General features: G+C 37.4%; 2 protein-coding genes across 2 annotated transcripts; both read left to right on the top strand.

The window, feature by feature from the left end:
• The first annotated feature begins 6,822 nt into the window (after window positions 1-6,822).
• On the top strand, window positions 6,823-10,911 carry LOC136252490 (uncharacterized). Its single transcript, XM_066044926.1, has 2 exons — window positions 6,823-7,450; window positions 9,632-10,911. Exons 1-2 carry the CDS (start codon window positions 6,944-6,946, stop codon window positions 10,733-10,735), a joined length of 1,611 nt encoding a protein of 536 aa, XP_065900998.1. The 5' UTR covers window positions 6,823-6,943; the 3' UTR covers window positions 10,736-10,911.
• Window positions 10,912-12,911: 2,000 nt separating this feature from the next.
• LOC136253532 (membrane-associated transporter protein-like) lies at window positions 12,912-14,567 on the top strand. The gene has a single exon (XM_066046202.1). It carries the CDS (start codon window positions 12,912-12,914, stop codon window positions 14,565-14,567), a length of 1,656 nt encoding a protein of 551 aa, XP_065902274.1.
• Window positions 14,568-16,599: the final 2,032 nt, after the last annotated feature.

Raw genomic sequence — 16,599 nt, 5'->3', positions numbered from 1 at the left:
ATGAATGATAGTATTACAGCATAGCTCGGTGGGAAAATCCCTAACTTGGCATTGAACAAAATCATTGTTATAACATGCCAATGTAGGGATTTTCCCACTGAGTTATGCTGTAATACCATCATTATCTCTTGTTTTTCAACTTTTTATCACATGGATCCCTACTTCATTTTCTAAATTTTAAATATATGTCCTAGTTTGTTAGGTTGTTTTTTTTGTTGTTATTATAGCATACAGCTATACACGTGTGACTGTTCTATACATTAGGATGACTGCTGTATTAGAGTATCTCGAATCAGCCTTTCAACTAGAGGGAGTGTCACTATTTTATTGTGCAAACATTATGAAAACAGATAGCCAATAATAACGGGGTGTGTCAACATGATAGATTGTTAAGAGGTGTGGTCTGACTGGTCTCAGTGTTTGATTGTTATAAATCAACCAAGATCACATTATTAAATGGGTGTGGCATCGAACCTATCATGAAGTTACAGGTATCTACCAAGCATAAGTGCTTCAATAAGTTTGCAGCATCTAAATATGCTGTTTAAGGAAAATGTTGATAGGAAAAATTAACACCTCAATATGGTTTCATTACATGGAGAAGGAAGAAGACTAGAGATAAAAGGAAAGACGAGGTGCAGAAGGCACACACTTGTTGGAACCCCAAAAGGCAAATCCCACTGGTGAGTTTGTTATTGTGGCATAAAATGGTGGCCATGCACTGCCTCGCTTGGACTCCAGCCTGACCTCCAGGCAGTCAGTCAGTCAGTCAGACTAAAATCCAAGTTTTAGCAATTTTGAAAAGAAAATCATAATCTGTATATCTAGCCGCCTATGCTTGTTTTAATGCAGTATTTGATGCTAGATGGACTAATATTATTCCATAAAGGTGATTTGCATTGCATAGGATGTCTCTAAGATGATTTTTGAAGGTGGCATTTCAGGCGGTGTGTCATTTTTGAGGGGATCCCTACTTAAACAGTACTATCATACTGTTTGATATGTACAACTGATTGGCCAACTACAAATTCATACTTGCCAAAGAAACTGATGTACTACAACAATTTTATCTTGGCAAAACACCAGCAACAACAACAAGGCTTTTCTAGTGTTAGTACTTACTATATATTTATATTGCACTTTACTACAGTGCATACTTAAAGTAAACACATTACATGTGTAGATAGAGAACAACAGATTATAGAAGTCACATCACCCAAGTATTCCATGACCACATTAACAAGACCGTCTCATTCCAGTTACCATGTCAAGTAGGTCCCAAACATAGCTAAGGTGTACTTCATTACCTCACCACCTCATTTTAGTGACCATGTCGACTTCATTAATAAGGCCATGGCCGTACATACTTTTTAATCCTAAAGGTGGCCTTTATTTAATAGGCTTTGGCCCCACCTTTGGGTCATGAATAATTATCTGCTAGGCAACTAAGATCAAACAAACCTTACAACATACAGTACTTCTAAAAGACTACAATAACACGGTAGTTTTCCAAACTGTTGTTGTGAAAACATTGCTCAATGACACACAATATCCCCGTATAATAAACAATTGTATGAAATAGTTTTCGGTACTATGTTACACATGTAAGTATGTATGTACCATAGTGTCCCTATGACATATCACTGTAATTCATATAACAAGTGTTCAATACTTTATTGTGTCATCAACACTACCATACAAAGGGAAACTTTTTTGAGGAGTTTGGCAAATGGCCAAAAATTCACGGGTGTATCCATTCACTGAACTGGAATACTGGACTGGACTACTGGACTGGCATATTTTTGGTTTTTGCACATTCTGTGGTTAAAATTTATTGAGTCTTGTAAGCCAAGGGTCCTGAAGGAACCTACAGCCCACTACTAAATGCTGAATATGAGCAGTGCAGTATGTGATAACTGTCTTAATAATTTTGCTGTAATTTATTATGTCCTACAACACTTATTCCCTACCCTGGTGTACAGTAATGCTGTAGGGAACGTATATCAGCAATAGTTAACCAGCGATCAACTTGCCAGTTGACAAGATATCCTTAGTGTGAGCTCAAGGAGCAAGCTATATACGTATAGTATAGTCTTGCGTGGCAAGACCTTTACTTCTGGAGAAAGGCTTACCAATTAGAATTTTTTTCAGCGTGTGCTTAATTATAATCATTGCATCCCGCGGCACTGAAAACAAGTCTGTCCATGCTAGCTCAATTCCTGAGCTCACACTAAGGATATCTTGAAGGATATTGTCAACTGGCAAGATGATCGCTGGTTAATTATTGCTGATATACATTCCCTACAGCATTACTGTACACCAGGGTAGGGAATAAGTGTTGTAGGACATAATCATAGTGAAAATATTAAAAGACAGCTATCGCATACTCTACTGCTCATATTCAGCATTTAGTAGTGGGCTATAGGTTCCCTCAGGACTCTTGACTTGTGAGACTCAATACATTTTATCCACAGAATGTGCAAAAACCAAAAATATACCAGTCCAGTATTCCAGTCCAGTGAATGGATACACCCAAAAATTCACCCATCCAGACACCAGACTGTACCACAGACAAATACTCTGCAAGTCACAGGATCAAGGTACAGTGTATCACATGAAAACAAAATCACAATACAAGAAGGAATGACATCCAAGAACTACCACCAGAAACCTGGCCACAACAGCAAGAATCGTGTAAAAAGCTCTCTATTAATTTTACAATTTTTTTTCACCAAAGGCTACTTGTACAGTACAGTAGCATAAAATTCAGCTAAAAATTAATACAAAAATAAATTTCATAGAAACCTGTTGGGGTTGGTCTGAAGACATTTTTAAGCTTGGTTATGTCTAACCAATACTGCCAAGCTGTTATGAAGGAATATACCACTTTAGAGTGGGTGTTCAGGCGCCGCTCAAGGTTCAACTTGCATAATGCCTTGGGCAATATCATGGGAAAGCGGTTTGCCAATGACTAAGCTTTGACTTGTTATATTAAGCGACATAGAGCTTTGTATTGCGGAACTCATTTTGTAGTGGTTGCTTATCTTAGTATACTTGCTAAGATAGACTAGTATACTTGCTAAGATAGACTAGTTGGTTGTTAGTAAAGGATAATGAGGCACAAAATAAGTGTTTCCCGCAAAATAATTGTTTGGGCAATCGTGGATGTATATTTCTACCCACCACTAATCACTCAGCCTTTGAACAGACCACGGAATGGTAAAACTACTACAGCTACGTTGAAATAGGTTAGTAACTTACAGTCCTAAGTACCTAACTTAATATAATAACTCATTTACTGTCCCAACAGCAAAGTTAGTTGCCTTAACTCAGTACTAAAATGATAACAATATAAACTCCATCCCACAATCACAAGTTTTACAACATTGCGCGTTGAAGCATAGTAACGTATTAGTGACGTTTTAACGTATGGACAATGTTCTGATGGCTATTAGTCCACACTATTAAAAGCATGATCGATCTTCAGATGCTAGTGTAAAAAATACAAATGGGATGAGTTCTCGTTAGTTCTTTCACCTATTAGGTGAGTGCGCCACAAGTGGTATATATCACTTATACTATGGCTGCTTGGGATTTGCTGATATATAAAGGCTTTGGGTGTATATATCAGCAACAGCCATAGTATAACTATTAAAAAGGTGAGGCTGGTTTTGGGTGGATATTTTTGGGCAAGAAAGCCCAAATCTCCATGATCCCGAATATACATTCAGTACTACCATACAATATGATAACCTGGTCGTTGTGGCCATGTCAAGTTTGTGGGTACTATAAGAATAGCATACTGTATATTTGTAGTCAAAGTAACAGCATTACAGTAACCTCAAAGTAAACACACTTGCCTGTGTGATAGTTATACATGATGTTACATTTATCATGTGTGGAGAACTCAGACCAAACAGTTACCCCACAAACACACACATAAAAGGACACAGATGTCAAATGTATGATCACACAGGTTAATTGAACATAATTTGAAGTAAACAAAGTAAAATGAAATTTAACTTTGCATTCAAAAATTACTGGATATTGTACAAGGGTGTGTGTTTATTGGACCCTGATATGATTATATTTAGAGGCAGATGTCCAAACCACACATCAGAGAAAATTACTCAACACAAACTATTAGACAAAATTTGATAATATGTACAAATTGACTTGGCATTCAACTCAGATATTTCGCAGGAGTTGAATCAGTGGATATTACAGGCCTACAGGATATTCACTGGATAAATTACTGGATAAATTATATGGTAAAATAATCACCTTTAGATCAAACACTTAGAGAATCAACCCAAGGATTCTTGGTCAAGCATTTTGATTGAACCAAACGAACCAAACGAACCAAATGACCACAAAACTAGGATTTCAATGAAATTTGTGTAGGTAGATTTACGACCATGGTCAAACTAAGTCACAGGCCAATTCATGCAAGTCAGTGGTAAAAATTTTCTACCCACAGTCTCACTAAGTCACAGGTCAAAGATTGGAAAAGGCTTAGTTACAGGTCACAGCAAAATCTTTGTGGATCAAACCTTTGACCGCGGTCACAGATCTACCTACACGGCATACCTATGTGACAACCCATTAAAGTCACTGAGTATGCAAGTTTAATTCAAGTCAACTTGGTTCTTAGTCGTACTTTATTTCCAAATTTTCTCGAGTGTGTAAAGAAAGTTGTTTTCGTCAGGCTGGTATTCAAGCCCCACACTGTGTTTGCCAAACAGTGATGTATACAACACCCAACATTAGCCTGAACTCATGTATGCACCCAAATTAAAATAAACACAGGCTAGGGGACAATATACATTCATGATTATAATATATTATAGATCTACACTTAGAGTATATCTGTAGTCTATCTTATTACTGTAGTCTTCAATAAAACTGCCTACTGCTATCCTAAAACGACGGTCAGGTCTGACACTCCAACTCATTCCATACAATGGCCACGGTGCGGAGTAGCGATAGATCTCCTTCTTCTTGTGTTCTGAACTGCTGCCACTTGGCGGGCTAACACCATGTTGCTGCTGTTGTTGTCTAGCAGTGGCCATCAGCATACTATCTTATTTCTTTAAGTAAACTTGAGTGCGACTATGACATCTTCCAACTAATGCACCTATCAATGTTATCCCCCACCTACCCCCTCCCGGGCGTAGTGGGGGAAATGGTGGGGATTTGACTTTTTGAAAAATCAAATTCTCCACCCATGGGGGAACGACTAGTGGTCAAATCTCCATGTAGTATGGCTGTTAGGTGCTTTAGGAAACAGGTCAATTCCTTTAGCTTACAAGTTAAAACAAATGCCTAAAATTTCGAGCGGTCAAATGCCCCACTAGTGGAGCAGAGTTTCAGATCAAATCAGGTCAAAATCCACCACTAATCCCCTAGTAAGCCCGGGAGGGGGATAGTGGGGCTTAACATTGATAGGTGCATAAAGCTCACCAAAGCAACATCACGTGATCTTTACGAAAACTGGCAAATTTAGTCGTGGGACAGTCCCACGACCAGAGGAGTGCAGACACGATTTAAACGCAGCGAATTTTTTTTACTTTAATTAATTGCATATTTTAAATACTGTAATTCTGGGAAGATGTTACACATGTGAGAGCCAATTATTCTGTTAACGCTATCGGTATCTAGGCCAATCTAATGTTCCTAGCATAGAGATTGCAGTCTGGCAGCCCCGGATGAGCGAGTCCCGGTCCCAGAGACCTAGTAGTGCCTAGTAGAGGATGACAGCGTTAAAACTGCAAGTTAATGATATGATGAAGCACTGAAAACATTGTCCCCACCTACCACTGACACCGGCTGGCACTGAGTACCAGAGTGGTCCAGCCATGCAGTACCATCAGCACTCATTCGGCGGCATAGCTGAAATCAGTGGCTGTAGCTCAGGATTGTTAACCCTGTTGTCATAAAACCATCAAGGCACAGTATCCATCATATAACTAAGAGTAGCCATGATTGTTCTCAGCTGGTTTCAGCATTGAAATGAGTCATGGTTACCGATCCCTAGCTATGAGTTGAGCACAGCAGTCATAACACATGTACAGTGTCAAGGGGGTGACACACAGCCACTCAATGTAGGAAGATATGCGACCATAACCACCAAATCCGTGCCAAGTCAATGGTCAAGGATATTTCAAACCCACATTTGAAAAATACTGAAATATTGTCACTTAAGTCACAGGTCAAAGGCTCTTAGTCACAGATTACTACAAAATTTTGGTGGGTCAATACTTTGATCATGGTCGCAGATCTGCCTACAGCACGTACCTACATGACACCCCTTTGCAGTGTGTAATGTAATTCAGTAACTGCCTTACTGTAGTTTGTTGGTCTTGTATAGGTAGCAAACTGCCAAACTAGGCATCCAGAAATGATCATCTTTCACTGCATTGTAAATCTATACATAACTTCCATCCATGTACATACCTATGGCTTATCCTATACTAAACTATACACATTGATGATGCCATGCAAAAAGGAATTTACTACATTCCATTACTGGGAACACCTGTTGTAGTAGTGCTGTAATGCAATCTTGACTTTTAGTCATATGTTTAGGCTATTTGTAGGTTAATAGGTTTGGCTTATTCACATGCAATCGGTACAGTGAAATTTTGCAATCTGACAATCGTGTAGGGTGCACTACATCATAGGGAGACTTAGTAAACCGCTTGTGATGAATTGTGTCATGCATTCAATAGGACATGCATTGAGTAAGGGAACAACAAGTGAACATGTTTCATTGTGACAAAATATGCACCATCCATATAGTGGATGACTGCTGTATGAAGCATTTGTGTTTATGACAAAATGTGTATACATCCTTTATGTTTCAGTTTCATGGCCTTTACAATCTTTATATAACTGTCCATAATAGCACCAAAACCATCTTGAGCGTAAAGTATGAACTAGGATGAATAGTCAACGTCAAGAGATATTGGCTGGTGTGATAATTCTCTTGTTATGGATTAGATCAGTGAGTGTAGGTCAGAGTATTGACAGTGAATTTAGAAATAGTGGCCCAGTAGAATGCCCTAATGATACTAATGCTGTGTGTGTTAGTGACTACCTTCAGTTAGTGAGGTGTTTTAGGAATTTACCAGGAAATCATGAGAATATCAGCTTTGCTTTCTTCGCTACCAACCATGCCAGTTCACTATATGTCAGTGTGGAATACACCATTCAGTACACTGAGGATGTTATTGTAGGATCTGGGGGCATAGTGAATACCAGCACCTTTACTGAGGACTGGGTGTGGAGTAATACTGTTGTGTACATCTTGTTTCATCCTACCATATTCAAATATCTGTCAATTTATTATGGCAATGTTGATGAGAGAGTCAGTAGTGTCCAGCTCAGGATACCCAGACTGTGTCATGGTATCAACAAGGACAGGCTTATAGAACGGCTAACACAAATGGTAAGGGGGTTACTATTCAGTGGACTGGACTACTGGACTGACATACTTTTGGTTTTTGCACATTCTTTGGTTGGATTTACGGAGTCTTGCTAGTAAGCACCCTTAGGGCACCTGCAGCCCACTTCTAAATGCTGAAGACGAACAGTGGAATATGCGAAAACTGTCTCTTAATAATTTCGCTACTGTTTATTATGCCACTATACAACACTTATTCCTTACCCTGGTGTGTAGTAATTGAATGTGACAGCAATAGTTAACCAGCAATCAACTAGCCAGTAGACAATAACTTTCAAGATATCCTTAGAGCAAGCTAGTCTCGCCAGCATGGCCAGACCTCTAGTTCAGTGCAGGGGCTTACTAATTAGAGATTTTTCAGTATGGGCACTTATAATCTTTAATAGATAAGCCCCTGCACTGAGACAGAAGTCTGGCAGCGAGACTAGCTTGCTTGCTCCTCAAGCTTGCTCTAAGGATATAACTCGAAGGATACCATCTACTGGCTAGTTGATTGCTGATTAACTATTGCTGTCACAATCAATTCCCTGCACTACCTGCAGCATTACTACACACCAGGGTAAGAAATAAGTGTTGTATCATAGGCGGCGAAAAGGGGGGGGGGCTAGGGGGCTAAAGCCCCCCCTCAGAATGATATCACACCGAAATTATCTTTCTTGGAGTGGGGCTGAAAACCGTGATAAAGATCGAGATACTCTAATAGAGCAGTCACTCTAATAAAGTAGTCAGTGTGTAGCGAGCTATGAAAGGATTTTTATGTAGTTTATCAGCTAGAAATGGTAGCTGGTGAGGTGGAAAGCTCTTGTCAGTTGGTTGCGACCTTTTTTTTTTTTTTTTTTTTGGTCTTATCTTACCAAACTATAGAAATAAGTCTGGGTCAGCCCAGCCCCCCCTCATATCAACTACTTCCTCCGCCGCTGTGTTGTATAGTGGCATAATGAACAGTAGCGAAATTATTGAGATAAGAGACAGTTTTCCTCATATTCCGTTGTTCGTCTTCAGCATTTAGAAGTGGGCTGCAGGTGCCCTAAGGGTGCTTACTAGCAAGACTCCGTAAATCCAACCATAGAATGTGCAAAAACCAAAAATATGTCAGTCCAGTGTTCCAGTCCAGTAGTCCAGTCCACTGAATAGTGACCCCCAAATGGTAAGATGTATACCATATTGCACTTATAATTATAATTGTTGATTGTTGTTTTAATTTACTGTGATAGATATACCTTCATACCACTGGTGGGTAAATAGGTATACAGTATGACACACGAACAATTCTGTTCTGGGAGGATGGGGTACCATAGCACAGCATTTTCATGTTTTTGGCATCAATTGTAAGCCATTTTGCCTTCAGATTAAAAAAGGTTGCACCCAATACTATAGCCATTCATGCTGTGCCCTGTATGTCAGTTCTAGAATCTTCGCTGGTACATGCTGTCATACTGAGCTCTCTATGTATACGACTGATGATGAATGTAAACATTAAATAAAATAAACAATTGTTTTGCACACACTTTGAAGTTTACTGTGTTCGTTGGTTTTCACAACTATGTTGTTAATGGCAAACATGTTTATTGTAATTGAGAGCATATAGAGAACAATGTAGTTCTTGCAATATCAATGTCAAATGCAATGTTAATTGCAGAGATTGTATCAATGCAGTTTTAAAGATTTACTATGTACTAAATTCAGTAGGTTTGGTGCTTGGAAATCTTCTGAGTTAAATTTCGACATGCTATAGATTTGTCCTTCAAAAATTGTTTCATATACATACACCAAACTTAATGTAACTGTACAGTAAGATAGTAACAAGCTGTATGTTAGAACAGATCATGTGCAGAAATATAATTATTCCTACTACATATACCATGGGCAGTCCACATATGTACAGTAGCCTTCTCAATCATTTTATATACCTCTTCAAGGAACACTTTTGTATTAACATTATTTAGAGCAATACATGCAGCGTACCGATGAAACGCATTAATTGTAATTGCGAACTGGTGTAATGTGTGAAAAAGGCTTGTTAGCCTAGCTTGTACTGAATAAAATCAAGACTCATACGCTTACAGTATTGGACTGACATGTTTGTTTAATGTATTAATTTATGGAATATTACAATACTCCGTTTCATTTTAAATACATGGGATTTTAATGGGTTTTATTATGTAGATGAAACATTTTACTGTGAAAATGAGATGGGACACCAATGAGGAGGAGTATCGAGGTCGATCATTCAAAGTGGCTGATATTGATGATAAGTTAGGACAAGCGATGAAAATAATGATTGTCATTGTCTACCTGTTTGGCTACGTTGCACTCAGGGGAATCCCCTATGTTATGCAACACTTGGATATGAAAATTGAGAAGGCTATTAAAAATAAAGTAAACATGTACGGGACAGTTTCTGTCATGGTTGTCTGCAACATTCATTCCGTAATTCTGATTGTCTTTTCATGCTATTCCTTTTATGTCTATTCATCTGGTTATTATCGCAACCACACATACAAATATTTTCACCACATGTTACCATTTTTCTATTTGGCAGATCCAATATTTACTTTCTTAGTGCTATTTTTTGGACTGTTTAGTGTAAAGTGGCGTAAATATAGAAGAAGAGGAGAATATTGCAATGCTGTGAAGAAGTACATAGTTTATGTTAGTTTTACACTAATAGCAGTATTGTATGCTATCCATATAATGTTCATCTTGTTGGCTCTCATTGCTGAGCCACTGTCAGTGTTATCATTCGGTCTGTTTGTGTCAGCAATGGTGGCTTATACCCACATGGCCATCAGCATAGTACTGCTGAGAATGGAGAGAATGTTTGTCAAAAACTATATAAGAAAAAGAGAAGGAAAACGGAATCTGTTAACACTATTTCGTCAGGTGTTACATGGAATAAGAGTGTTGCTGTATTTCATTACTGTTTTCACTTTGACAATAATGATACGCTGGATATTGTTGAAATATCTCACCGCTGTTGAATACAGAAATGTTCTTACCAGTGTCTCAGTGTCAGGGTTAATAAGTATTGTAACTTTGTCCTTGAAGTATTCACTCAAATGGTCGAAAGAGAATCATTCAATTTCCAGCACAACAGTAGAAAATGGCTACATTGAATTTGAAGATTCGCATGATCCAGAAGAAAACAATGCAGTTGTGGCAATACGAAAACTTGGTAATCGAAAATCTAAAGCATTTCGATTTTCCAAATTGCGGCCTTCTGATCATGTTTATGAAATGGAAGATCTTAGTCCACTCCAAAGTGATTAACAGTATTTATTGATTGCATAAACTGTATATATGTATATATATTCCATATGATGTTGTTCACTATAATGAATATGTACATGAATGTGTTGTATTTGTAGAACAGTTTTGTCAGTGATAAAGAAAACTGTATTGTGTGTATAATGTAACAAATTGTATCCGCAAAGAATGATAATGTAACAAACCGAAATAATACTGTGGAACGTAGGGGTCTAGAATTGAAGATAATGTAAGGCATGCCTTTATATGGTAAAATTTTCTTTGGTTTCAAGAGATGTACATTGTAATATTATTCTAGTAGAAGCCTAGCTATGTAGTGGTACATTTACCATGTGCTGTGCAATATATATCATAACTGCCTTATTTTATTATGGGTTGAGAAGCCATCTGACGTGTCGTTTGACGTGTAATCTTCTTCCTCATCCATGAAGAAGTAGTAACATTGGAAGAATCAGTATAGAAATTTCTTGCACAGTTCTTGAAAATTTTCTGCAGGAATTTTTCAGGAAAATCTATTAGGAATTCTGCAGCTTTCTTGTTCAGTATTAATTCTTTCGGGTGTAATTTCGTTACTGCAAAGGTTTCCTTGGTAATATGAGGAGCACAGGAAAAGGAAAAGTAATAGGTTTCCTGATAAACTCCAGATTTGCATGGATTCACTAACTGGTGACTCTGTGGTGCATGTACATGGAGACACTAATTGACCTGTGTTGTTTAAAAAATATAGTTAATTAAGTCAGTTTTCCTAAAATGACACAGCCTCAACTATGAAAACAACACTGTAAAAATTTAGTAGTGAATTGCTCTGCCACAATACTCACTACTTTTTGTAGTGAACTACTTGGTGGTCAATGTAGTGACGTTCACTACAAAATTAGTAGTGAACGTCACTAGACAAAAATAGTGAGTATTGTGGCAGACATTAGTAGTGACGTTCACTACATTTAGTAGTGACGTTCACTAGTTTGTTTTTACTGTGAATAATTATGTTACAAATACAACTATTATTTTGAACTATAGAACAAAAGCTTGTAAGCTAATTATATAAGTAATCGCAGGAAACCATAAGCACCACAAGGGTTTATCAACTCCTATCATATCTCTTGTGCAATGCAGATTGGTACAGTAGTTATGCCTCACATTCAGAGGAGGCAATTGACTAAGCAATAATAGCAATTGCATGTTTTTATGCAAACAGAACTTTTAATAATAAAATTTAGCTAGTTTTCATAAACATGAAGTTTTATAATGTATGGTTCTCCAGAGCCTATGTATGGTATAGTCTATGATACTTGAATTTCACCGAAAGCTGAACTACAAAGTAAAGGATGTTTAGTGTACGTTAGAGATCACTTAAACATTTTTATACCTTTGTGTTAGTGTGGGATATTATTTCAGTCTATGTGCTCCACCTATTGGTTGAATTAGCCTATTATATTCTGGCCATGCATGGCTACATAAGGCTAGAACACACATCAAGCAGTTGCAAATGTTTATTGCTATGGAATTCTGAGCTTGATGAATGGTATTGATGAACTTATCAAATTCATATGAATGAACTGGCTTACATATATACTATATTATAACTTTAGCATAAGTTTTTGTATAGAAATGTTTTGTGGATTTTATATCAAATTGTCACGTTGAAAAAGTACATGTAAATAATATGTTTGCATGATTCATGATCAGCTATACAATGTTTATTTTTTATACTGTACATGTATAAGTACCTAGAGCTGTAGTACCGCTGTAGCTACAGTACCTACACTGTAAACAGACAGTTTTACTTGTACATATAAATGTTACATTGTAAGCATTTAATGTTGTAAACATAGAAATTTTATCTAGCGTGTCAGGAAGGAGGTAGAGGAACTTATGCACTATTGCAATTGAATGATGTAAACAGTGAAATCACTGTCATTGTATACAACTGGCCTTTTTAAGGCAAGCATGCACAGTAAAATTGTCACATTTACTGATAGTGTCACCTGGTGGATAGCAGAAGAGAAGAATATTCTACTGATAAGCCTAGGAAGTTTTCAATTTGTATGGCCGGTGAGATAATTTATTACAGAGATGCTGCCGTGAACAGTGTAATTATGTTATCTTATTCTATATAGGTGGAAAGAAAATGACTAACAATAATTTATCAATTTTTCGGCTATTTGCCTTAAATGCAATGGCCGGTTGTATTGATTTACTCTATGCTGTGGAGGGTGCCTATTTTGTACCTGCAATCTTTGACAGTGGAATATCACCTACTTATGGAGCAATGCTGATAGCTATCAGTCCTATCATGGGAATAGTGTTTCAAAGTTACAAGGGAACAGCTAGTGACCAGTGTCAGTGTTTCTGGGGAAGACGTAGACCTTTTATTGTAGTACTAACAATTGCCTGTCTTCTTGGTCTATTGTTGTTTCCTTTCACTAAAGATATAGCAGATTTGATTAACAAACAAGATCTTCGAGATGTAGTCCTTATTGTTCTGGTTTTCACTGCAATATTCTTCACTGATTTCAGTACTGGCTCCATACGTGTTCCAGTTAGAGCTTATCTTCTTGATGTGATACCACAAAGTCAAGCAAAAACAGGAAACATTGTGTTTTCAATTTGCGCTTGTGTGGGAGCTTCTATAGGATTTGGAATTGATGCAGTTAAATGGTCATCCATTTTTACTTCCTCTAATGACTTTAGTTTTCAAATAAAATTTGTCTGCATTGTGACATGTTGTTTAGTATCTTTCTGTGCTATTTCAACACTATGTAGTGTGAAGGAGCAAAACCCATGTGATCTCACTAATGATGTGAAACTAGTTATTGTTAATGAAGAAGTTACCAAAGAAACTCAAACTGATTTAGATGTGTCACTTTCTAATGCTTCAACTATAGACAGCATGTTTATTGTTCAAATGGTCAATCCACCAAAGGCCTGTGACTGTGAAGCAGACAAAAATGAAATGGCAACCAGCTGCTGCTTTTTTGATAACTTATTTGGTTCTATCAAAGGCAATTTCATTTTCATGCAGTACATGTCATTGCCGATGATAATCTTATGCGTATCTTTCTTCTTTGCTCTTGTTGGCTTGTATACACAAATATATTTCTTCACCAGTTATATGGCAGAGGTTGTCTTTGATGGTGATATTAATGCTCCAGAGAATTCTACAGCTTATGAGAACTACACTGATGGCATAGCATTTGGATCACTAGCACTGGGGATTGGTGCTGTTATCTCTGTTATGATATCCTTACTTCTTGGACCCATCATTAAGCTAGTTGGAATAAAGTCTGTATTTATTGCATCTTATATTTTGCTAATGGTACAGAGTGGTGTAATGATTTTCATTAATAACGTAATAGTGACAGTAGTACTTGCTCCAGCCATTTACATTATGCTCGTCGCGATTTTATCCATTCCATTCATACTGGTGTCAGTTTATGAAGCTGAAGGATTACTGTTGAGAAAAAGCTGGCCACACTCAAATGTTAAGGTGAATGGAAGAGCATGTGGCATGTTGAGCATTGCATTATACATAGCCCAAGCCATTGTACTTATTGTTAATGGACCACTGATTAATTTATACGGCAGTACTGTGGCTGTAATGATATTAACTTGTGCAGTCTCATTTTTGGGTGCTCTGGTTGCATTTTTTGTAAAGGTACCACCTACTAACAACAAACAGGAGGAAATTGGTCAAAATAAGGTTGACTTCTCTTGTCAGACCGATAGTGATGAACCACATATTCCATCAAATACTCCACATGTACAATGTTTAAATGAAGAATTTATTGTAATTTATAACAGTAACACATGTGTATCACCTTATACAATATAACATGCTTGCATTGTGGCTATATTTGTAATCATTTATTTATAAAATTTAATTTACAAGTTTAATCCATTATTGGCACAGTTAGTATTGTGACATGCACCACATAGGACTGCGATCCGAGCATTCTCATTCACATGACCTAAATTGGAGGCAAAAATTGAAGGAGGAAGAGGAAGGCCCTCTAGGTAAGTTGGTCATAACTGAAAACATAGATTCTCATTTTGCATCTAAGCATTTTATGTTCGTTTACTGGTGCATGGGTAGTTAGTTACTCTGCCCCTACTCACCTGATCCAGTACGTCCCTTGCAGCTGCAACCTCCTGTATACCTACCCAATCATTTGACTGGGTGCTTGCTTTCACCAGAATCTACCCTGTGTCCAGGCATAGTGGTAGAGGAGGGTAAAAGCAAGGAGTAATATTAATGCATAAATAAGATTTGTTGCATATAATATTATTGTTACACACACAAGAAGATTGGCTCATACTGTTGTGGTTAATGTGCATACCGATAGCTACAAAACACTGCTGGTAGTTTACAATGTAAGTGTATACATCACTTGTATTATGTTGCAATAGTTATGTAGTGTGATAGTTATAACATCAAGACACATGCAGTGTTGGGCAAGTTACTTTGTAAAAGTAACTAGTTACATATTACATATTACTTGCAACAGAACTATTTAGTTACAGTTACATATTACCCATAAAATAAAGTAACTGTAATAATATTACATATTATATTACTTTGTGTCCACAGCCTTAAGCTGTCACGTGTGAAACTACCACCTTATCACGTGACATGATTGCGTTGTTGGACAATGTGCAAACCTTGGTTATAAGTAAGAAGCTAGTGAATAAGCTTCATTCAGTAGGCCTTGTTACTTCGTTGTGGTTAGGCGTTACTCAGAGGATTACTAACGAGATTAGTAACTTCGTTACTTTTAATAATAATATTACGTCATATTAGACTTGTTACAGTAATTATATTACTTAGGTAACGCGTTACGTTTGTAAGTAAAGTATCTTGCGTTATATTACCTGTTTTCATAGCGTATTTCGTTATATTACTTCGTTACCACAAAAGTAATAATATTACGTAACGCGTTACATAAGTAGCGCGTTACTCCCAACACTGGACACACGGTAGTGTGTCGTGCGGCCCAAGAAGCCGGCGTGCTACCCATGAGTATCAAGACACACGGTAGTGTGTCGTGCAGCCCAAGAAGCCGACGTGCCACCCGTGAGTATATTAACAGGAAGAAAGAAAACGCAATTTTCACACCTATGTAGCTCTGTGATCCCTTATCCGATTGGAACCAAATGTCCTAGAGAGGTTCCGGCCAGCAAGAGGAGTCTACACACCAAATTTGAAAAAAATCGCTCCAGCCATTTCCGAGATACGAGCGAACAAAATTTCGTTTTAATTTCTTCGTTTTTTTCTTCTACCTCTTCGCAAAATCCGCCATAAAACACAAATGCGTGCTCGGATCGGGCTGAAATTTGGCACACTTAAAGGGCTCATTAAGGCGGATCTCTGTACCGACTATGTAATTGCAGGAAACCATAAGCACCACAAGGGTTTATCAACTCCTATCATATCTCTTGTACAATGCAGATTGGTACAGTAGTTATGCCTCACATTGAGAGGAGGCAATTGACAAAGCAATAATAGCAATTGCATGTTTTTATGCAAACAGAACTTTTAATAATAAAATTTAGCTAGTTTTCATAAACATGAAGTTTTATAATGTATGGTTCTCCAGAGCCTATGTATGGTATAGTCTATGATACTGTGTGATGAATTCCTAAGCTTCGTATAAGAGTAAAATAACACATTACTTTGGCTCACCTTAGATGAGTTGTGAAGTCATTTCTATATGAGAAAATCTGTAGAGTCCTCCTTCTGCAAGTTAATGGGTGGGGTGATCAGGTCAGAACAAAGATGACTCAGTAACATATTATTAGTTTTTGTTGTAGTCCAAGAATAACCAAGATGTATAATTTAAAAGTTAAGAATGCTGAGCTGTATAATG

This window comes from Dysidea avara, chromosome 4 (genome assembly GCF_963678975.1).
Source record: "Dysidea avara chromosome 4, odDysAvar1.4, whole genome shotgun sequence".
NCBI classification, from domain to species: domain Eukaryota; kingdom Metazoa; phylum Porifera; class Demospongiae; order Dictyoceratida; family Dysideidae; genus Dysidea; species Dysidea avara.
Note: the sequence above shows the minus strand (reverse complement) of the source record. Positions and strands in the feature narration are given on the sequence as shown.